General features: G+C 35.6%; 1 protein-coding gene across 1 annotated transcript in view; it reads left to right on the top strand.

Annotated features, from left to right (window-relative positions):
* Positions 1–23,620, top strand: part of SOX6 (SRY-box 6) — a 381,843-nt gene that overhangs the window by 102,119 nt on the left and 256,104 nt on the right. Inside the window, exon 4 of the mRNA XM_029283932.1 lies at positions 8,357–8,594. Coding sequence (XP_029139765.1) covers positions 8,361–8,594 — 234 coding nt within the window. The 5' untranslated portion in view covers positions 8,357–8,360. The remainder of the gene's footprint in view (positions 1–8,356; positions 8,595–23,620) is intronic.

Below are 23,620 nucleotides of genomic sequence, written 5' to 3'. Positions count from 1 at the left end.
GGTGCTTAAAGTTTATATATGCACAAGTTGTATTTACTACATTTAGTAAATTTATGCTGCAATACAATTCACAATACCTGGGCATACTCCATTAATAGGATAGATTGCACTGTCAACATATAAAATGGCACTTACAAGCGATTGTAAAATATCTTAGAAGAAAAAGTGTTTGGTAGTAATATCAGTACACAAATTCTATTCTTTCAAGGGGGAATCCTATGAATAGAAAGAAGACTGAACTTCTTGGTTAGAATGTAAATGAGGAACAATAATGAAAATATTAAGACCTGAGATCTGGACTGGAACAAGATAACTAGAAGGGAGAGCAAACTGAATCACAACTGAAGAAATATGAAATGCTGAGCATCTCTCCAAGATATATTATATGGCAAAAAGTATGAGCAGATTATCATTGCATATTAGCATGTTTCCTTGGATTTGTAGAAATGGGTTGAATTAATGTAGCTTCCAGCCTTTGGTGGGCGAAACAGTAGACTGCACCTTTAAAATCCCAATTTGAAGCTAAAAGATGTGGCATCTGTATACTGCAGAGTGGTCCACTTTCAAAAGAAGCAACAGATATTTATAGAAATGTACTGTTATCCACCTATTACTTGCATTGTGAATTTTGCTTTATCTTTGGTATCTGTTTAATTCTAATGGGATAAATGCATCTGAGTGGTACATAAATGACTTTCTCTTGAAATAATGTCAGATGTCATCTAGGAATTCTACCCCTTGAAATCACAAGACTTAGATAAAAACTTTCTATCAGCATACTTTTTTCGCAAAAGGATCAATATGCAAACTACTTTGCAGAAGTTTGGGTTAGCAGATTTTATCTTTAGCTTGTATTGATTAATTTTGGGAACATCTAAATGATAAATATTTATATGGAGATTTTGTTTAGTGACAATAGGTTCACAAAATCAAAATTATCTTTGATGTGATGATGGTGGGAAGTCTCAGAGTACTATGGCATGTGTTTATGTACTGTAACACTGTAGCTTCTTTATATCTTTCAATCTTTCCTCTATATTCTTGAATGTGTATTGTTCAAAAGCTACTTAATGCAGTCACCTCATATGCGTCTGCTATGCAATATGTTGAAATGATTTTTTTTTAAAAAGGGGTATCAAACAAATTGAATGCTTCTCCTTTTATGACTGTATCACTATAGACACTTGTTCAAAGAAAGTGGAATTGGATCGATTTGATTGCATTTAAATTTTTCATGCTTCAGCAGTTTGTCTGGGAGCACACTAAAGAAAGAAAAACCCCACAAGTGAGAAGAGTTTAGAATAATAGAACTTGATTTTGTGCATTATAGCAGTACCATTTAGACAGCCTTAGTTAGGTTGTGTCAGCACTTCCATTATAAATCTCTGTTTTCAGGGGTTATAAGTGGCAGACGTTTTTTTTTCTATTTTTTTTTTAACAAACAAAAACAAAACTTCTGGAAAGTAGTGATCTGGCTATCATTATAAATTTGTTACACACAAAAAATTAGGTAAACGAAGCAGTAGCACAAAGTCAAAGTAGTCTTAGAAGGTGAGTGATTGGCTGAATAAATAAAACTTGAATACTTTTTAGAATGCCACGAGAACATGTAGATTGTAAACTGTATTCATGCTTTTTAGCATGTTCTACCAGTTGTAGTCCTTTTCTAATATACTTAAAACTGGAATTTCTGTAAATCTTTTCTGTAGTGTTTTATTATTTTATACATTGCAGCCACCAGATGGGAAAGGGAATACNATTATGGGAATAATCAGGCTAGGGTGTGATTTTCAATATGGCACAAGACATAATTATTACATAGTCCCATTCCTCTGAGGCCAGCACTCTTCTGTAATTGCAGTGTCAAGCTGCCCTCCAATATACACACTGGAGGAAAGCCCCACGGCACTCAGTGGGACTTAGTTCCAAGTGAATGTATTTAGGATTGTGCTTTTGTGGCTGTGCTTTGCTAAACAAGTAGCACGAATCATCTCTGTAGTGTATTGTGTAACTCTTCTCAGTCTCTTAAGTTCTGTGTTCTGTGTTTTATTAAACATGGAGAAGGAGTATTTGTAGAGACTGTCAGTCATTCTGGTGATGGTTGTCTCAAAGTTGTCTTGTTTTTAAAAGACAACTGGACTATGTTTTTTCCTTGAGGAAGAAGATGTTTGCTTCTCATCCAAGAACTGATGAAGCATCTTGGATGAGAAGCAAACCATCTTCTTTCTCAAGGAAAAACATAGTCCAGTTGCCTTTTAAAAAAGCACCTTTGAGACATGGCGACAGAGAAAAGTTTCTGCTGAGAGTGTAGCAAAAGGAGTAGTGTCAATTGGAGATTTTTTTTAAATGCATTCCTCAAGTAAGGTATCTCCAACCTGGAACTAAGGAGAAATTTCCTGACAATGAGAACAATTAACCAGTGGAACGGCTTGCCTCCATAAGTTTTGGGTGCTCCCACACTGGAAGTTTTAAAGAAGAGATTGGACAACCATTTGTCTGAAATATCTCCTGATTGAGCAGAAGGTTGGATGAGAATACCTCCAAAATCCCTTCCAATCTTGTTATTCTATGTTATATAAACACTGTCTTTAAAGATTATTAAAGAAGATAATGAAATAATGAATGAGATAATGAAATCTTTAAGAGAAGACCATGAATTCACCTTAGGCATGAAAGCTATCTGGGCCAGACACTTTTGGGCCAGACACTTTTTCTCAGCCCAACCCAACTCATATGGTTGTTGTTGTGGGAAAAATAGGAAGAATATTAGGTATGTTTGCCACCTTGAGGTATACATAAACATAGAAAAGTAGGGAAATAAATAAAGAAATTAAAGTATTTTAAATTTCAGAAAGCGCTGTTACTTCATAAGTATAACTGCATAACATGTTTATTTAGCTTTTCCATTAAAATAAGGATAAGAGTAACAGCAATGTTAGATTATTATTTATGGCAGCAATAACTGCAAATAGTCCTCCACTTACAACCATTTGTTTAGCAACCATTCAAAATTATAACAGTACTGAAAAAAGTGACTTACAACCAATCCTCTCACTTAGAACCATTGCAGCATCCCCATGGGTCACACAATCAGAATTTGGGCTCTTGGTAACCAGCATGTTGCAGCATCCTGGGTCGTGTGATTGCCATTTGCCACTATCACAGCCAACTTCTGACAAGAAAGGCAAGGTAGCAAGCTGGATTCGCTTAAGGACTGTGTGAGTCACTTAACAACTGCGGTGATTCACTTAATAACCAGGTAAAAAAAATTGTAAAACCAGCACGACATATTTAACAAACACCTTGCTTAGCAACAGAAATTCTGATCCCAACTGTGGTTTTAAATTGAGGCCTATCTGTTCTATTATTTTGTATCCTACCTTTCATCCCATAGTGAAAGGTTGATTTTATCTGCTTTAAAAATGAAAAAGAAAGGTAAAACAGAACAAATGAAAACCAGACTTGTGCTTTAGTTTACTAAAGTAACTACTCTTTGGATAACTTTTGTGAAAATGCATGGAAATGTGAGTATAAAGACAACTGTTTGTCTATTCATCCCAGAATTTAGAATCTAAATCCACCCGTGAACTGCAATTAAATTTATTTTATCTGTCTACTTATTTAAGAAAATGTATATGGGCTCTGAACTCTCAGTGACTCTGGGCGGCTTAGAAAGATAAAAATCTCATATAAAAAAACAAAAAGCGACAACATCTTATCTCCTGGTAACAATCATCAGTCAAACAAGCCACTTAATAATAATAATAATAGTAATGATAAAGTTGGAAGGTACCTTGGAGGTCATCTAGTCCAACCTCCTGCTGAGGCAGGAGACCCTATACCATTTCGGACAAATGGTTATCCAGTTTCTTCTTAAAAACTTCCAGTGTTGGCACATTCACCGCTTCTGGAGGCAGGTTGTTCCACTGGTTAATTGTTCTAACTGTCAAGAAGTTTCTCCTTAGTTCTAGGTTGCTTCTCTCTTTGGTTAGTTTCTACCCGTTGCTTCTTGTCCTGCCTTCAGGCGCTTTGGAGAATAGCCTGACTCCCTCTTCTTTGTGGCAGCCCCTAAGATATTGGAACACTGCTATCATGTCCCCCCTCGTCCTTCTCTTCGTTAAACTAGACATACCCAATTCCAGCAACCGTTCCTTATATATTTTAGCCTCCAGTCCCCTAATCATCTTTGTTGCTCTTGTCTGTACTCTTTCTAGAGTCTCAACATCTTTTTTACATCGTGGTGACCAAAACTGGATGCAGTATTCCAAGTGTGGTCTTACCAAGGCATTGTAAAGTGGTATTAATACTTCACGTGATCTTGATTCTATCCCTCTGTTAATGCAGCCTAGCACTGTGTTGGCATCCCACTCTGGGTTCCCCAAGCCCATTGGCAAAACCAGGTCCTTAGGATCTTGCAGAAGAGTGTCTAAGTGGGGGACTATCTTATTTCTGTGGGGATGATGTTCCACAGGGAGGGAGCTACCATGGAGAAGGCCTTCTTCTTGGTCTAACTAGATGTACTTCCCAAGGAAAGGGGATCCATAGCATTGCTTTCTTCCCTGTTCTGGTAGGTCAATGTGACCAGGAAAAGATGGTCCTTCAAATAACCTGATTCTCTTTTTCATAGAATGGGACAGTATTTTGCTGGTTGGATCAAAAAGTTATGAATTAAGGTTAAAGGTTATGACTAAAGAAACTAAAATAGTTCAGGATCTAGTGCTTCTTTCCTTGCAAGTTTTTAAATAGGGTATGAATGTACAGTACTTATATTCTGTAAACATACCTGGGTAATAATAGCAAGCTCAACTGTAATAAAATTATTTTTGTCTTGTTGAAGCCAATTTCACAGTCTATAAGGCATATTTATGTTGTCTTTAACACTTCTCAGGTGATATGAACATTGGGTATTCTGTTTATGAACAAATTAAAAAATGGCAGAAGGAAGAAAGGAAAGATGGATGGATGATGGCTATATCTGCTGTATTGGTTTTTTTGAGAGAATAGCGTTTCCCCCCCCCATCCCCCCGGAATGGTCACTTGAGGAATTACCCGAAGCCTGTTTATGAAACAGGTGAAGTCTTTCCAGGCTAATTATATTCAGCATGTAATTTCTAAACTTCACTCTGAATTTTGATTTTCAATTAACATTCCCAATTTGAAGATAATTTTCTATTTAATATAATTGCAGGAAATAATTTATTGGCTGATTAGGACTGAGGGCCCGGCCTTTCTTAAGAAAACACTGCCTAACAAACCAGCCTTTAAAAAATCATCTCAGAGCTTTAGACAGATTTAACCTATTTTTGCAGCTGCACAGTTGCATATAATTAGGTTTGTGCACTGTTATTCATTGGTGCAGTTTGTAGTTAGAATTATTCTTATGAGACATTTTCATTTCTGGGTTTGTGTCATGATTAATTTAAACTGAAAAATGCAGCCAAAATGTATTCCTTCTGGAAGACGTCAGTCCTGTTTGTAATTGGAAGATGCCTGAAAAGGCTCAAGTGAATAGAATCATCTTCCAAGGAACTGTTTTAAAGGCACCTTTGTGTTAAATCTCTGACAATATATTCACAATTTCAGTGTGCAGAATAAGGCCTGGGTATAATCTGTTTATTGTCTTTGAAATAAAGTATTATGTTTTGCACCCTGATTCTAAATATTAGTTATGACTTATCTATGTGCAATACCTATACTACAATTAGACCATGCTCTTCTTTGACAACAGTTATTTTTTGGTTTTGAAATGTATAGAATATTCAGGAATCAGCTTCTTAGTTGTTTATATTGTAAGTCACTTTTAATGTAGCATCTTAGATGATACTTATACTGTCTATAACTAATTCTCACGGCAAAGATGTCAGCCTAAACATCATTATAATTATTTATAAGGTGTTATTCTGCTATACATTGATATTTTTATATATTGCAAACTTATTCATGAAATCTATAATGCTTTCATTTAAAAATAAATAATATTAGATGATTCATTATTATTTTTTCACTGTAGGATACTAAATCTGAGTCTTCTCATTAATAGTGAGAAATTTAATAGTAGCTGTTAAATCCTATGTGAAAGTTGGTCTGCTACATTAAAACCTACTGTTTAAATTGGAATTAACTTAATTATTATTATTTTTTACACTTGATATTTCTTTCACTGTAATATTCATGAAAGCATGTGTCAGATTTGTAAATTTAACTGTTAGTCTCAGATTTCCAGGCTCCTTAATCAGTAATTATTTGTCTATAGAAACAGTACTACTGAGTTAATGATTTGCTAATTTGGAAAATGCTCATGTGGTTTCCCTTGTTAACTGATTTGCGCATTTTAAAGGAAATTGTATGAAATCAATTATTATTAAAGAGTAATTAAGGTGGAGACCTCATTCTAGAGTTGTTGAAACAGTTTTAGCAAAAATGATATATATTGAGATTTTAGAAAATTTATAATCTCTACAACATTTCAATTTTTACTGAAATAATTTATATTTGATTAGCATTCTATTCTGGTAGAAAAGGTTTAAAGGTTAAGACCAAAAAGTTAAATGTATAGTGGAGATATTAACAGATGTTATAGAGATATTTTTAATATTTCTTTTTACTTCATTATATTCCAAATGTTATGCCCCTTGTTTGAAATGTATAATAGAAAAAAATTGATACCCTATATAACTGTGAAAAATTATTCAAGCTATAAATCATTCAGTAAGATACACATAGGATTATATCACTTTTCTGCATTAATATTCCAGGACTTTGTTACACTATAATGGCCCTACCTTCTGGATTGGGGCAGGTTGGAAAATGTTTTCCTTAGAAAAAAAGAGGTTACTGGGATGATTGAGTCATCATTTGAGGGGCAAAACTCACAAATGTTTTATTTTTCCAAAATCAACTAATGGCAAGAATTTTTGTAGCTGTCTTGATCAAATTTGAAAACTTGTTGGAATTGCTGTCTCTCTTCTTCTAGGAGCTGGAAACCACTGTTGATATTCTGATGGATAGAATTTTTTTTAAAAAGTGATTTTCAGACCCTTGAAGAAAAGTACCTCAATGAAAGTAAGCATTCAAAAATTGGCTAGAATAGCTTACTACAGTTGCAGAAGACATCTGTCTGACTGCGTTCATTAGCTGATTCATATATTACAATTAATTTCCCTTTAGGAAGGAAATCTTCTTAAATAGCAATGTGAATAATAGAATCTTGTGTGTGCAATTTAATGCTGACTGGCAGAAGTTTCTACCGGCTTTAATCTATACATAGATAGGAAACCTGACTTCTTTAAAATTCTGAAGATGACTCTCTGTGGAGTTTCTCAGTCATCCAGGTCATGGTTACCCCAAAGCTGCTTTTTCAAGAGGTACCTGGACTTTCTTGTTTTTCTTTGAAGACATTTCACTTCTCATCCAAGAAGCTTCTTCAGCTCTGACTGGATGGTGAGGAATGGAAGGATTTATATTCCTTGCAGACAGCTGGTCATTTGCATTCTTTTAGAGAGTCGTTGAGGTGTTGAAAGTTTGTCTGTGTCCTCAGGGTCACCTGAGTAGTGCAAATGGGTGTGGAGCTTTCTTGGAAATGCTGAAAGAATTGTGTTGTAGACTGCAGATAGATGATGTCATATTCTTTTCCCTCTATTGAGGGCTGTTCAATTTTGACACAGATGTCCTCTTTGACCCCTCTTTCAAACCAGCGGTCCTCTCTGTCCAAAATGTGGATTTTGCTGTTTTCAAAAGAGTGCCCTTTGTCTTTTAAATGCAGATGGACTGCTGAATCTTGCCCTGATGGGTTTTTTAGGAGAACAAATATAGGAGAACACAGTCCTTTCAGCAGTTCCAAGAAAGTTCCACACCCATTTGCACTACCCAGGTGACCCCGAGGACATAGATAAACTTCCAAGTGGCCTCAACAACTCTATAAAAGAATGCAAATGACTAGCTATGTGCAAGGAATATAAATCCTTCCATTCCCCACCTTCTAGTTAGCACAAATGGCCACGGAAGCGCAGAGCCCAGTGATCTGTTGGAGCCCCAAATGTTGTCAACTTTAAAGGCTTCTCCATGAATTGAGAATTTGTTCCGGATGGGAAGTCTGGTGCTACGTAGGATAGAAAGAAGCTATTTCCATGCCAGAGTGCCTTAACCTTCAGCCTCCCTCAACAATAAGTTTGCCATAAAATGTATGATTTATTGGGATAATAATGCCCCAACAAGCTCTTAGTTGGTCATTTTTGCACCGTGATAAGCAGGCTACGATTTGCATATTTCTCTGCCTCAGAATGCATTTGTTAAGTTTATAGTCCTATCTTTCTATTTAATAAAAAGCATCTGTGTATTTCCTTTGCTTATTTTGTAGAAGAATGTCTTCCAAGCAGGCCACCTCTCCATTTGCATCTGATGGAGAGGGAACAACAATCCAGGACTTAGCATCACAGGAGCAGGAAGAAGACAACAATGAAGAACTTGTCACTTCCCATCTGCCTCTGCACACCATATTGCACAACAAACCTCACTCTGAAGAGCTCCCAGCTCTAGTCACTACAATTCAACCAGACTCAGACTGGAACAGTGTTATCTCAACTCAGCATAGGATGGTATGTCCTGAAGGGGCGGTACATTTTGAGTCATCATTTAGGGCAGCTTTCCTTATGTATGATCTTTTTGAGATTGTACTGTGGGTTGGTTTGACTATTATACTAAATTATAGTAGCTTCTATTTATAAATGATTCCCATCTCTGCCAGATTCAGCTTATTTTTTTCTTGAGATGGTTTGTGGTTAATCTTGGGTAAGGTTAAAGAAAATAATCCAGATTCACGAACTATTATTTTGAATTTGGAGAACATATCAATTTACAGCTTATCTAAAATGAAAGCAAGACCTTTCAGCAGAATCAGAGGGCAATAATTTTCCCTGTATTAAACCATGGCTAAGTTGTATGCTTGAATATAATGAATAAGAAAGCAGCAAGTTTAATAGATCTTTTTCTTGGATATAAATATACAGGTTTTCCCCAATAAGGCCACGATTAGTTTCCTTTAAAAAAGAAATATCTTTGTTAACTATAGGTGTTGCTGTTTTCTGATTTAACTTTTAACATAATAGTTGTTGGTTAATTGATACAATTAGTTGATTTTTGTATAGCCAGATATTTTATTGTTTTAACAGTGGTATCTTTTCTTCAGATTAGCAGAGTTATCTTGCCTCCAACTTTGGGATAATGTTTGGCATCATATTTAAAATCTAATTTCTGAAGGCCTTCGGCTGTGGTCATATATCAGCATACAATATTAACATTGGAAAAATGCAGCATCTCTCTCTAAATTGCTACTGTTTGAGAACTTCTGATTTGAAGTTTGCAATGACTATGATTCCATTCCACAGCATGTAGATAACAATGATAAAATTCCTTGTTGTTATATATAGATCTGTTTCGAAGCAGTAAAAAAAGGCTTTGAAGTGGAAAAGCTTCCATAGAATCATAGGACAGGAAGGACTTGATTGCCATCTACTTTAAATCCTGAAGTTAGAGGACAACATCCCTCTCAAGATAGATTGTAGAATAGTTCGTGCTAGCTGAAAATGCTTATTAACATTAGTCTAATTTTTTCTGATAATATAAGCCCATTTAAGTCAAGGCTTTTCAACCAGTGGTATGGGTACCACCTGTGGTACATTGGCACCTGGCAGGTGGTACATGACCATCCTAGAAAAGTGGTAGCAGGGGAGGGGAATGAGCTGAACCGGTGGCAGCACCACACAAGCCTGAGCGAGAGATGGCTGGAGCTGCAGGGCTGTCAGGGCTTAGCGGAAGCGCCAGGATCAGTGCTTCTTCGGGGCTGTCAGGGCTCAGTGTAAGCACCAGGATCAGCGCCAGGCTCCAGCTGGAGCATGGTGTTGATCCTGGCGCTTCTGCTGAGCCCAGAAGAAGCGCCGATCAGCTGGAATGTTGCAGCATCTCCAGGGTCTTGTGATTTACATTCAATGCTTGGCAACTGATTCATATTTATGATGGTCACAGTGTCCCAGGGTCATGTGAAATGACCAAAACCTGCTGCAATCACCCAGCAGACGGGGGGAATAAAAACCAAACACCCCCCACCCCACCCCCCCTGCCAATCCTCAACAGAAATGCTCACAACAATGAAAATCTCGGACAGGAGAAAGAGTGCCGCCGGGTGGGCAGGCAGGTGTCTTGCTTGGCTGTGGCTTGGGGGCATTTTTTTCAGTGCCATTGTAACTTCGAACAGTCACTAAGCGAACTGTTGTAAGTCGAGGACTACCTGTACTTCATCAGTTTTTTTCCTTTTTTTTGTCATCAAGTTTTTGACACCTTGCTAGGCGACTGGTGGTACTCAGATATTGCCATATCCTAAAAATGGTATAATGGGTGAAAAGGTTGAAAAGCCCTGATTTAAGTGATATAAAATGAAGAACATTTTAAAATATAGTCACAGCTACATTTAGATTCTACAGTAAAGTATATGTTTATGATGAAGAGGATTTTGACTTCTGATGAAAATATTATATTGTTTATTTATATGGATAACACAATTCATTCTAGAAGCATCCCTTTGAAATATGAAATACATGAAAATGTCCACTATGTACAGACATATTGTCTGTTTTAAAGAAATGTTGACTTCAGATTTTACTTTCCATATCCAAGCATTTATTTTATATATTGGTAATAGTAACTTGCAAGTGGGAAAAACCTTCTTTTATCCTTTTATGTAAGGTTTCTGTTTTATAAGTGTGTGATCATAGAATTTCTATGGCATCAATACAGACATAAAGTAAAAGACATTATCTTAGTGTGCTGGGCAGACTGAAAATTTGCTGGAAAACTTGTCAAAAATTACAGTGTCAAATAATTTGATTTATTGTGATTTTCCAGTGAAAAAAATAACGTATTTACTGTATTTCTTTTTAAAAAAAGGTAGCCACAAGTGTATTGTTGACAGAAACCATATATTGGATGTGTTTTTCTCCCCTTCTCCTTCTTTAAAATGTACGCTTTAGCCCCTCTCTCTGTTGTCTCTTTTAGCCATTTCTTTTTAGAGGAATTGACAGGGCTGCTTACTTCAAAAGCTCCCAAATTTATGAAATTGAGTGCAATCATACACCCACTTATTAGAAGTCTAGTTGAATCTAATGGGACTTAATTCTTCTGACAGATTTAAAGAGGGTTTTTTTTACTATGAATTTCATTTCTTAGTTCCTGCTTATTTTTTCTTGCTCTTCTTAAGGATACAATAATGATGGGGTTGGTTTTGTTGGTTTAGTGCCCCACTACTATCTTGCAAGCACAGGTTTAGATGTTAGCTGAGCATCTTCAGGTAATGATCTCCAATTGCCTACCCACCTGCCAAGCATTGTATTTAAGGATGCCTCTCCTTGCCACAGGTCTGTCTTTTGCCTACCTGTATGCTTTTTTGTGCAATATCTGAACACTGAAGTTGGAACAAACATTCATGGCTCAGTGCCTTTGAACTGATTTAGTACAAAAAATGAGGCAGCTAAATGTCTTGCTCCTTACATCATCCCTCAGTGTAATCTCCACAAAGGTCTCATTTGTCTTCCTGATCAGGTGACATCAAGTGGTGTCAGCAAGGTAGCAGTTACTTTCTAATGGCTTGTCCTTTTCTGCCCGGGGCCTGGCCTCATCCTATGCTAGGTTGGGATGATGTAGGAACAAAATTTGATGTTGACTTGGACACTGAGAGAACCTTTTGCAAGGATGACACATCATCTTTTTAATAAAGATTCCTGCCTTTTTGTTATTATGCAAACTTTCCAGGAAGATGCAGATGTGATGATATTTCAGTAAAATATATCCTTATCCATAGTTGTGGATCAATTCCAGAGAGGATTCTCAATCCTGCTATGCTTTCCTAAGGCACAAACTAGTTGCTCATACTATGTAATGAGCGAAAAAAAGTGCCTCTGAATCCAGGTGTTAGAGCCTTATACAGTTAATGAGATCAATTACTTATAAAGTAACTGCAACCAAATGCAAAAGGAAACAGTACAAGGCCTATGGATGCTTTATTCTGCAGTCCCCAAATCTTTCTTCAAGATTTTCTGTTTCTATGGAAAAATTAAGCTTCACATCAACTCTTGTATTTTCAAAAAGCTGAAAGATATACAAGTTACACCCTTATCAGATTTTTGAATCAACTTTGAGAGCCTTAGCTGAAAATCATTACTGACCTCATGACTCCAGTAGACTTCAGGAGTAACCGTTCCTATAGATCACGGGTGTCAAACTTGCCATGTCACGTGTCACGACGTATCATGACTTTTTTTGCATTGCTGGAGCTGGGGTGGAGGCGGCCTAAGCATGATGCAACCGGCCCGGAGGCCGGCAGTTTGACACCCCTGCTATAGATCAATAAATATGCTCATTTATAGTTGCGGCATGGGGTAATTTTGTAACCAAATGTTCAGTATGCCTATCCTTTATATTATCTTGCTTTTATATGAAATGATATGCAGGAAAGATCAAAAGTGAGAAATAGTGCTGCTAGAGATGGAAAGATATGTCACTTTCTTCATTTCTTCCGTATAATTTGCATCATTTTTAGAAGTACATTTTAAAATTTGTACATAGTTCATATTTGTTACGTTTCACACACATGCTTTGTGAATCTATGTGTATGCTTCAATACATCATTTATTTTGTTGTATAGCCCTTTTTGTATTTTTGTATCTATAATGTTGTAGATGCATTCTTGTAAATATCATTCCTGGTATGTGGATTTTGGTATATAGTTTTAGAAAATTGTGAAATTCATATACTGATTTGTAAAGTGAAAATATGGTGGATTTATATCAAAGGGCAAAGTTTATTTTTCTTTCTAATCCCTAGTTGTTAAATGAGAACTGAATTACTGAGTAATTTTTAGAGCATAGAATTTATTTTATTTATTAATTAAATTTATATAGCCATTCAAAACTATGATGGAGCCTCCAAAATTTGTTTATGACTGGTTTCAAAGTTCTGACTTGTCTCTCCCATAATCATGTGAACACAGTTCAGATGCTCGGCAACTGGCCTGCATTTATTGCTGTTTGTAGTGCTCCGTGGTCATATCTCAGTGATTTACCACTTTTTTTGCCAGAAATTCGTGTTTACTGCTTAATGATTGTGGTGTTTTCTTAACAATTGCCTCTATAATAAAATGGGTCTGGTCATGTGATGGCCCACTTTATCAAAACCTATTACCTCTACTTGTAAATCATGAGTTTTATTTGGATTAAATCAAACATATCTTAAAAAAGCAGAAGGCATAGTCTTCTATGAATTAGTAGAACTCACTCCTTGTTTGTAAAAATTACTACCCACAGGAATAATCTGTTCAAATCAAGTATAATACTTGAGATATTACAATTAATTTATTAATTAAAATATTTTGTCTTCTCCCATGAAATTAACAGCTCATGCAATATCTAAAGCACTATACATCAATTTTAATTTTTAATGTTTAAAGCATCTGTAGCATCATTTACAGGTAAGAAATAATTATCAAGTGCCAGTTCCTAAACAGACGAGGTCATTAATATTAAGAACATGAGTTCTGGTCACAGCAGGACAAGTCACAAACTGTCCAACAACTCCATTCCCAGAAGATCTTGCAGAGATTCTGTTGTTTACAGGAATGGAGTTGTTGGACAGTTTGTGGCTTGTCCTTGCTGAAATTGTTGCTGAGTGTTAGAGATACTACACTGCTAACATGAGTAAATCATTCATGTGAATAGTTATGTATTGGGGCCAAGTAATGATTTATCAGTTGAAGCCACCTAGTGCAGCTATACAAGATTTAATAAGGAATATGAAAAGAATGCCTTAATTTCCAGCATTCTGAAATTTCCAGCACTTATCTGACTTACAGTATAAGATTGCAGTAACATAACACGTTAAATATCCTGTATATTTAACTTACATGTATCATTAAATCAATTGTATAAATGAAAATTGTGTTCAAACTGTTGGACAGTTTTAGAAATGGTTTTTTTATTGAGTACTTCATGTGCTTTGAATATCTGGAAGCCAAAATATTTTGGTTTAACATTTCCTCTAGTATTCCCAATTGTGTACTTATATAATGAATTTAACAAATGGGAGGTGCATTTAGAAATTATTTTTGCACTCTTCATTTAATAAATGTCTATGGAGATTCTTCATGTGATAGATTCAGCAACAGGCAACAATTTCTACATTAGGCCTGGAGTAGCATCAGCCTGGGTATCTTATCACCATTCTTGTAGATTTACAATGGAAAGAGTCATAACAATTGGAGAAGGAGAATCTTCATTGTACCTCAGAAGTGATAGGTTTTGGCGCTCCTGTCCTTGAAAACATTTGAAGCAAAAACATCTTTAAAGGTACATTTTAAGGTGTTAGTAGATTTAGTTTATTTAAAATAGTTTTTGTTTTTGTGTACTTGAGAACAATGTAAATAATTAAAGAACTATGATGGTGCAGTGGTTAAAATGCAATATTGCAGGCTGACTCTGTCCACTGCCAAGAGTTTGATTTTCAAGGTTGACTCAGCCTTTCATCCTTCTGAGGTCAATAAAATGAGGACACAGATTGTTGGGGGCAACAACTCTGTAAACCACTTAGAGGGGGCTGTAAAGCACTAAGTGCTATTACTAAGACAGGGAAATAAGTGTTTAGAACTGGAATTAAAGAGTTTGGAGCATTTATTACAGAGAGGTTAGTTTGAAAAGCAAGAACAACAATAGAGTATAATAGTAGCATATGCGCATGATTCCGTTTGGATCTCAACTTGGTGATATGGAAAAGAGTATTTTTTATCTCAGATTCAGAGTCTCCCTTTTCAGTTCAGAGTCTGTATTCATATCTGTCTTCCTTTGATTGCTAGTGAAAAATCAGCAAATGTCTGGTTTTTGTAAGTATACAAATAGAGGAAGTTTTGAATAATTATACACTATGACATAATGGTTTCTCTAGAGTCATATGAAGTAAAGATAAATAACTAAAAGCTTTTTGTTTGCGTGAAGTTTTTAACTATATTCAGAACCCATTGTTCCCTTGTTTCACATTCCACAATGTCACAAATAGGTTGGTAGTAGACTATGCTGATTGCTACTGGCCAATCAACTTGGATAAAATCTGGCTAAAGGATGATTTTTAAAACATTTATGAATGCACTAAAATACAAATTCTCATAGAAAACAATGGGAAAAATAGGCCTGACCTCATCCACTGAAAAATAGGTTTGTTTAAATAAGAATCTGGTATCAGAACCACTTTTTCTTAGTTAGATAAGGCTTTTCAGCTTTTAAAATATATCCTGAGGAATTAAGACAGCAAAGGAACAAGACGAAAAATAGCAACCATTCCTTTGAACTAGCATCTTTCTAAGTCAGAAAATAAACAAGCCAAGAAGGCAACTAGATTTTTTTTATTCTTATGATTTTTTTTCTTAAAGTTTCTAATTTTTAAACATACAATTACACATTTTTGTTGCTGTTAGCAACATAAATCATGTTCTCTTGGCTTATTTTTTTTCCCTTATACATGGAGTAATTGGTGATTTCTTTTAACTCCAGGAATAACATTATAACATGACAGTAAATACAAGGGGGTTCATAGAATGCATACCTATTAAATGTCAAAAAAGATTGCTGATGCTTAGCTTCAGCAGGACACAAGAGTACATGCACACACACATACCCAAATTCAGCAAATTAATTGAACCGACATTGTAGTAGTGATCTTCGCATTTGCACCAATTGCATGCTAATCACAATATGCCTCCATACACATTTGCTTTATTTGCTGACAAAATAAGCACAATCCATTGCACATTATCTACCCTCATGAAGTCTAATTTCCTCCTAGCAAAGAAATAAAACAAAGCTAAACAAAAGAGTGATTACTCACGAGCAGGCTGGAAAGCTTGCATTTGTGAATAGCTATCTTCTTCTGTGGCTGCATGCTTAAGTGCTCCTTTCCTCACAGTTCTCTACATGTTCTTCCCCTTCTCATCACCCCTCCCACCCTGTTAACAGTACTGAGGTCTGGACTGTTTCTGCTGTCGGAAAAAAGTTTGAAAGAAGGCCAGCCAATTATATACCAACTGAACAGCAGTACAAAGCATTCTTGCAACACTCAAAGTTCTGTTGCTTTGTTCTAAGTGTTTTGTTTATAGTCTGGAACCTTTGAAACAGACGATTTCAGCTCAGAATATTTTCAGACTGAAATTTTTTGCACATCCTTATTTTTAAATTCTGGTTTGGAAAAGGAAATATTCCAGTTGGATCAGAGTGCTAATGCTTCATATAAATTATTGTAGATGCCTCAGCAAAAATGGTAGAAATTTATGAGGATAGGTTAAAAAAAACCCAGGGAGTAACAATAAAAAAAGAAATGGTTATAAAGGTCCTTATTTCTTACTCAGGTGGCACTAAAAATAGATATTGGATGAAAGCAAGTAGTGGCAGAAGAAATACAAGTAGTCCTTGACTGACGACCACAATTCAGCCCAAAAATTCTGTTGTTAACTGAGACATTTGTTAAGTGAGTTTTGCCCCATTTTATGACTTTTCTTGCCTCAGTTGTTAAGTGAATCACTGCAGTTGATACGTTAGCAACCCACATGTTAATTGAATCTGGCTTCCCCATTGACTTTGCTTGTCAGAATGTCACAAAAGGGGATCACATGACCTTGGGACACAGCAACAGTCATAAATATGAATCCGTTGGCAAGCATCTGTATTTTGATCACATGATCATGGGGATGCTGCAAAGGTCGTAACTGTGAAAAATAGTCATAAGTCATTTTTTTCAGTGCCGTTGTAACTTTGATTGGTCCCCAAATGAATTGTTGTAAGTCAAGGACTACCTGTAACGTTTTCTACCATGCTTCCGTATTCTTCCTATATCCTTTTCTTGCATTGAATAGTAGTGACTTAATTCTGTAAATTATTACCTCAGTATTACCTCTTAAAAAAAAAAGACCTAACAACTGGATGAAATCATGTATGTGTTTAGAACTTGCCATTCACAGTGGGACAGTTGCTCCTTTCCCCTTTCTTTTCTTATCCATGAAGCTTTACTTATATGGAAGCTTGAAGAGAAATTTATTCTTTTAAACAACATATTAAGTTTTTGGGTCTACATGGATTCTAAGTAACAAGCTGGGGAAGCTTGACGGACACTTTTAGACCATATAAGTAGAATCATACCTCATTTGGAAATTTCCTTTCAGTAATCTGTTTGGGTGAACCCAGTTAAGCTTGAGATTATAGAATTTGATCTATCTACTACCTAGTTCCTGTTCTTGCTGGATTATTCATCAGCTTTGATGAGATTCCTACTGTTTGTTTAGCAAATTATCGAGTTATCAACAGACTGATTAAAAAAACTTTAATGTAGAAATATTATTAAGACTGACTTGTACAATTTGTGTACCTTGGAGCAAAATTAATGTACCAGGGAGTGAAACAGGACATAGCCCTCCTATTTTGTGTTTTCTAACAGCCACACAAACAAGGAAATTGATAAGCATTTGAGAATGTTAGATTTGGTTGATTTAAAAATGACTGTTATAATTATTTTTATAAATTCTTTGCATGGTAGATCATGTTTGTCCTGTGGTCATTACCGCATTCACATTTAGTAAATCTATCTGGATATTCTTCTGCTAGATTGTGACTGTTCACACATTGTACCAAGACATATTTGGTTTTGGCATGATGTATGTTGTAATCACAGCCATTGTGATACATAAACTATGTTTGATGGCTTACCTTACCTGAATCATGTGAATCCAATGAATGATGCTTGAGATAACCATAGCTTAATGGAATGTGTGAAGCAGATCAATGTTTGCCTTTTTCAAAGGGGATTATGACATTTAAAATTAGCAGCACAGATAGAATTAAGGAGAAACTTTCGGACAGTGAGGACAATTAACCAGTGGAACAGCTTGCCTTCAGAAATCGTAGGCACTCCATCATTGGAGATTTTAAAGAAGAGACTAGACAGTTACTTATCTGAGATGGTATAGGTTCTCCTGCTTGAGCAGGGGACTGGACTAGAAGACCTCCAAGGTCTCTTCCAGCCTATTCTATTCTATTCTATTCTATTCTATTCTATTCTATTCTATTCGACTTGACTCGACTCGACTCGACTTGACTTGACTCGACTCTAAATTTGATTAAACCATGTGTACATAAATAAGTTGGCTCTGAAGTTAAAGTGTACTTCTAAATTTGTGCTTAAAGATATATATCTGTTGTTAATAACAGCTAAATATATTGCTTTTTGGTGATGCATGTTAACCAATGTATAAAAACATAAAGTATAATTCAATGAGAGAGTTAATAACTGTTATTCTATGTATGTATATATATTTGTAAATAGTTGTATATTACATAGTTTGGGTTTAAAAATTTCTAATTTGTTTTTTTCTATAAAAATATATATTCTGCCTCTCTCCAAGTTATATTAAGTAATAATTTCTAACAGAGTAGAATAAAATACAGCATGAAAGTGTTGATAAGATATAAGGAGTACTTCTTATCTGCATAAGAGGGCTGCATAACAGAGATTTTTTCTATTCTTCTTTAATAGAGAAGCAGCTACATATGTTGATTCATGTGTCAATAAACTACTATTCTTGACAGTAGGGTAACAGTGCACCACTTGTAACACTAAATAATATATAGAAGCCACATAACTGTTTTATTTGATTTATTAGAATCATATTATTCCTTTGTAACAGGAGCTCAAGGTAGTATATATACTGCTTCCTCTTCTTGTTTATCTCAACCACAGCAACTCTATGAGGCAAATTTCGCTGAAAGAAAGCAAATGGCTTTCCTGAATCATCCAATAAACTTCCATAACTGAAGGTGAGCTCGAACCTGGATCTGCCCATTTTCCATCCCAAGTCCAAACATTGCCCCATTATATCACCTCATTGGCTCTCCTTTTAAAAATGTGTTGGCTCTTCAAGCCATGTTCCGAGCTTCCCTCAAGCTAAGAATGAAACCTTTATTTGTAAAATGATATCTGGCCACGTGCTTTCATCTGAAAAAAAAAATCCACGATGAAATGCTCACGTACAATAGCTATAGAAAATAGTACAACTGTCTTATTTGCAAGTGAATGCATGCAGTGAATCCAACTGCTTTTGCTTCAGAGTTTACATGGATAGACGTCTTCAGTAAGGCTGCAGTTCTGCGCCAACCTGTCTGGAATTGTTCTGTGTAGGACCAATGAAACAATATCTTCTTTAATGTAATGCTGAGCTCTGCCCCATTACAATCCATTCAGTTCAAGAAGCACATCCATAGCAATGAATAAATAAAAACAATATACTTTTATTCCAGGTTATCCTAGTGCTTACAGTCTTCCAAATGTTGCTTTAATTAAATTTATATGTTGGCAGCTCCTAGTTTAATACACTAACTTGGCACTAGTATTTCTCTTTGAATCAGACTGCCAAGAAAAAGGTGGCATACGGGGAAGGAAAGAGGAGATAAATGACTAGCCAATGTAGCATGGGGAAATGGAAAAAAATGGTTCTCAAAGGTGCTGAAAAAGCAGAGTGTTTTGAAATTGGAATAGTGTCTTCCTGAGAGGTGAATACTGGGGCATGTCCAGGAACGGGTGTGCAGTATAATTGTCACATGGTAGGATTAACAACAGGTAATGGGCTTTGTATTTCCTTTCCAAAGAAATGATTTGTCAACTGTATAATGCTTTATCATATATTATGACATAATGAACTGGGACTGTCTAGAACAGATTCAGAATGTTTCCCCCAAAATTTTCATTTAAAATCAAGTCTTGGGAAAAGAAATGAGGATGTTGCTTTGAGGACGGCTGGAACATTGAGATTTGTTTCATTTTAAAACTTAATCATTGATTATGAGCCTTCAGCTTTATCTAGGTTACAGGATGCTTTTTGGAGCTTCTATGGATATCAGGCTTTGGAAGCAGTATTTCATTCAATTGCAGTATTTTTTTTCCCCAGCGTGTTTTGAAAGTAGCAGCATTTATATGCTGTAAATTGTTTGGTTTCTTTCCTACTTCGGTTGAGAAGGAATCAGGTATGCATGCTGATTAACACACTCCAGTCATTAACATATGATTATGTGGGATGCATATTGAGCACCTGCCAAAGGATGTAATCCAGTACTTTGCTACATCTGTGCAAGACTTTATACATTTTCTTTTGTACTTTGACAGCTTAGAGAGGAAAAATGGGCTTTGTGTCTGTTTCAAAGAATAAAGCTGTGTATGTAGAGTACTTTTGTGGAGTTAGGAAAATAAGCAACGGACATCAGTTAGTGAGGTTATTAAAAAGAAAAATGTTTCATAGCCTTGAAACATGACTCTTTCAGCAATTTGTATCACTAACATAAACACACGGGTTACAACATTTCTCCTTGTTTACAAGGATTATCTTTTCTCAGATTTGGCAAAGGGATTCCTTATTTGTAACATTTCTATTAGATTCCTTTCTGTCCATTACTGTGTTTTTTTTTATATGATACTTACAAATGGTTGAGTGCGGTTGACACACAAGAACACAAGAGTTCTATTTCATGCACTACAAAATAGACGCAGAGCCTATGTAAATATAAACGCTATAGAATTTCTAATATTGGGTGATAGTGTCTGAAGGCATCCAACTTACACTCACAGACTAGTAGTTACATTGTAGTACAGTGGTATGTGAGCAAGGTTCTCTTGTTGCTCTTGTTATACATTTCTAGTATTTAATTTGTCTGTCTGTCTGTCTGTCTGTCTGTCTGTCTGTCTGTCTATCTATCTCTATCATCTGAGTTCATTTCCTTTGCTTTGGAATGTTAAGCTCCTATTTAAAGGAGCTTATAAAAACTTACAGCCATTTATAACATTTGAATTTATTTCCCAATATATAGAAACACAGATTGAGCATTCCAAATAAACATAAAAATCCATTACCTCTCATCAGAACTTCAAAGAGAGAACCTTCTCTCCAGCCATTAACAACTTTTGAGAGACTCCAAAGTTTAGTTGTTTGGTTTTTCCCCCCTCAGGAAATTATTCAAACACTGCAGTTTCCTCCTTTGTTCCTTTTCACATTTCAACTGAAAACTGGCTTTTATAGCCTTAAGGCAATTCCCCCCCCCAAAAAAAACGAGAGTTCTGTTCACAACATCCTGATAAGACCTTTACAATCAATGCAGATAGGTTTAATATTGTTATGACATGACTCTATTAATTGAAAATAAATGTAGTTTCCAATATTATATACAAATGTCACAAAAAGCATAATGATGTGACTAAGGACTATGTTATGTGATTAAAGACCACATAACATAAAGGCTACTTGTCAAAAAACATGATAGCCAAGTTGATGCTAATTTAATTTTTGCCAAGTCTAAGATTATATCATATTATTAGTTGGAAGTTAAATACATTTTCTCTGTTAGGTAGTATAACTTTTTATATAACCAAATTGGAAACAATAAATGTATATCAGTTTTATGTCATCCTTTGTACATAAAAGAGAATAAACAACCACAGAAAAATTATGTAGGTAATCAGCAGGATAAAATTGGAGCTGTCATGTTATTTTATACTGGAAAGACTCGGTTACATTATAATGTCATTCTCAGCTCCATCCAATTGCCCTGAATCTATGCCGAATTAAGGGATTACAGGGTCGTAAAAAGGAAGTTTTATAGTCAGCGATTAACTTAAGCTGTTATTGAAGAAGTAGCTCAACTGTTTTTTTTTATCATTTACAAATGTTAGGAAGAACCTCTTTGGGTTATGATTGTACTGTAGTTCCTTTTTTGGTCTGGAATCACAATAATTAGTTTAGGTGCTATTGAGACAAGCGTGATCATTGGTGACAAAGGCCCATCATCTCGACCTATCAGGACATTCTAGTGATCTTGATTTTTTTCTTTTTATCACAGCTGGCATCATTCTTTTCTTTTTCTTCTTTCAAGCATGACAAACATAATAGGCTTTTTCTTCTTCTATAGATAGATCTCATCTGTTTGGTTAACAACTATTTGAAGTTATGACAATCTTGGAAAGGGTGCTTTTTGACCCATAAAGCACTTCCAGCTGTTGTAAAAAGTTGTGCCACCCCCATCACATGACTACATTTCAGGCACTTGGCAACTATCTCACATTTACAACTGGCTCAGTGTCTCATAGTCATGTGTCTGTGATTTGCAACAATTTTTGCCAGTTTCTGGCAAAAACTACCCATTTGGGGAGAATGGATTACTTAACAACAGTGTGGTTCACTTAACAATCATTGTAAAAATGGTAAAAAAAATGGATCTGATAATATGGGTGCCTTGACATATGACAACAACAGCTTACAGCTGAAATTCTGCTCCCAGTTGTGTTCATAAGTCAAGGACTACCTATATTCTGTTATCTGCTTGCATCACATGCCCAAAGTGTATATATATATTTCTGCTTGCTAATAATTGCTTCAAGGAAGAAGTCAGTCTAAGCTAGATTGATTGGTTTTTCTTGCAGCCCATGGTACTCTGGATAATTATGTCCAAATCCATAATTCACAGAGGTCTTGCTCCTTTTCCACATCCTGCTTTAACTATTGCATTAACTATTCTGATCTCTGTTGTCATAAAAAATATCCATATCTTTTCTCATTATACCTAAGTTTACTAGAATTAATCTCGTCTTTACAGCACCAGCAACCATTGTTTTTATTTTTACTCATGCCCCAAAATGCAAAACTACTATCTTTACTTCTTTAATGGCATTGATGAGTAAACAAGCTAGTCCATGTTACCATTGTCATCTTAATATTTATCACTAGTCTATGCTGAAAGAACAGGTGTTCAAGTCATTTGTAGAATGCATTTAGATTCCCTAACTTTGCTGTTTCTGAAAACATATAGATTGGCTTTTCAAGATCTCTCTTTCAGAACCACAAATGTGTTTTCAATGTAGCACTGAGAATAGATACTGGCATCCCCAGAATAAAAGTCAAAATCTGGCAAATAATGCTACTGGCTAAGGCTTAGTCTAGTAACCATAGAGCTCCTCCTGCTAATGGAATCAACAGGTTTAGTTTCAAATGGTGGGGAGGTTTTATAAGTAAGCTAAACACGTATGGGCTACCTGTTAGAACCTGTTAAGATCTGATTTCAACAAAACTAGCGAGGTAACTAAGCAGTGGGTTGAGGACATAGAGTTACAACATGAAGTCAACCAAATTGAGCTGGAGAAAGATAGGAGGAAGCCTAAAATGCCCTTTTTAGCCTCTTTCCACTATTATGCTTTAGAGGAAGCAAGTTTGAATACACACTAGAAGCACTATAACAAAACAAAACTTATAATACTTATAAAACTGATCAAGGAGAGAAGCAACTTAGAACTAAGGAGAAACTTCCTGAAAGTTAGAACAATTAACCAATGGAACAACCTGCCTCCAGAAGCGGTGAATGCTCCAACACTGGAAGTTTTTAAGAAGAGACTGGACAGCCATTTGTCCGAAATGGTGTAGGGTTCCTGCCTGAGCAGGGGGTTGGACTCGATGACCTCCAAGGTCCCTTCCAACTTTATTATTATTATTATTATTATTATTATTATTATT

Source organism: Protobothrops mucrosquamatus, unplaced genomic scaffold, assembly GCF_001527695.2.
Source record: "Protobothrops mucrosquamatus isolate PMUCROS unplaced genomic scaffold, P.Mucros_1.0 scaffold_95, whole genome shotgun sequence".
Lineage (NCBI taxonomy): Eukaryota > Metazoa > Chordata > Lepidosauria > Squamata > Viperidae > Protobothrops > Protobothrops mucrosquamatus.
Note: the sequence above shows the minus strand (reverse complement) of the source record. Positions and strands in the feature narration are given on the sequence as shown.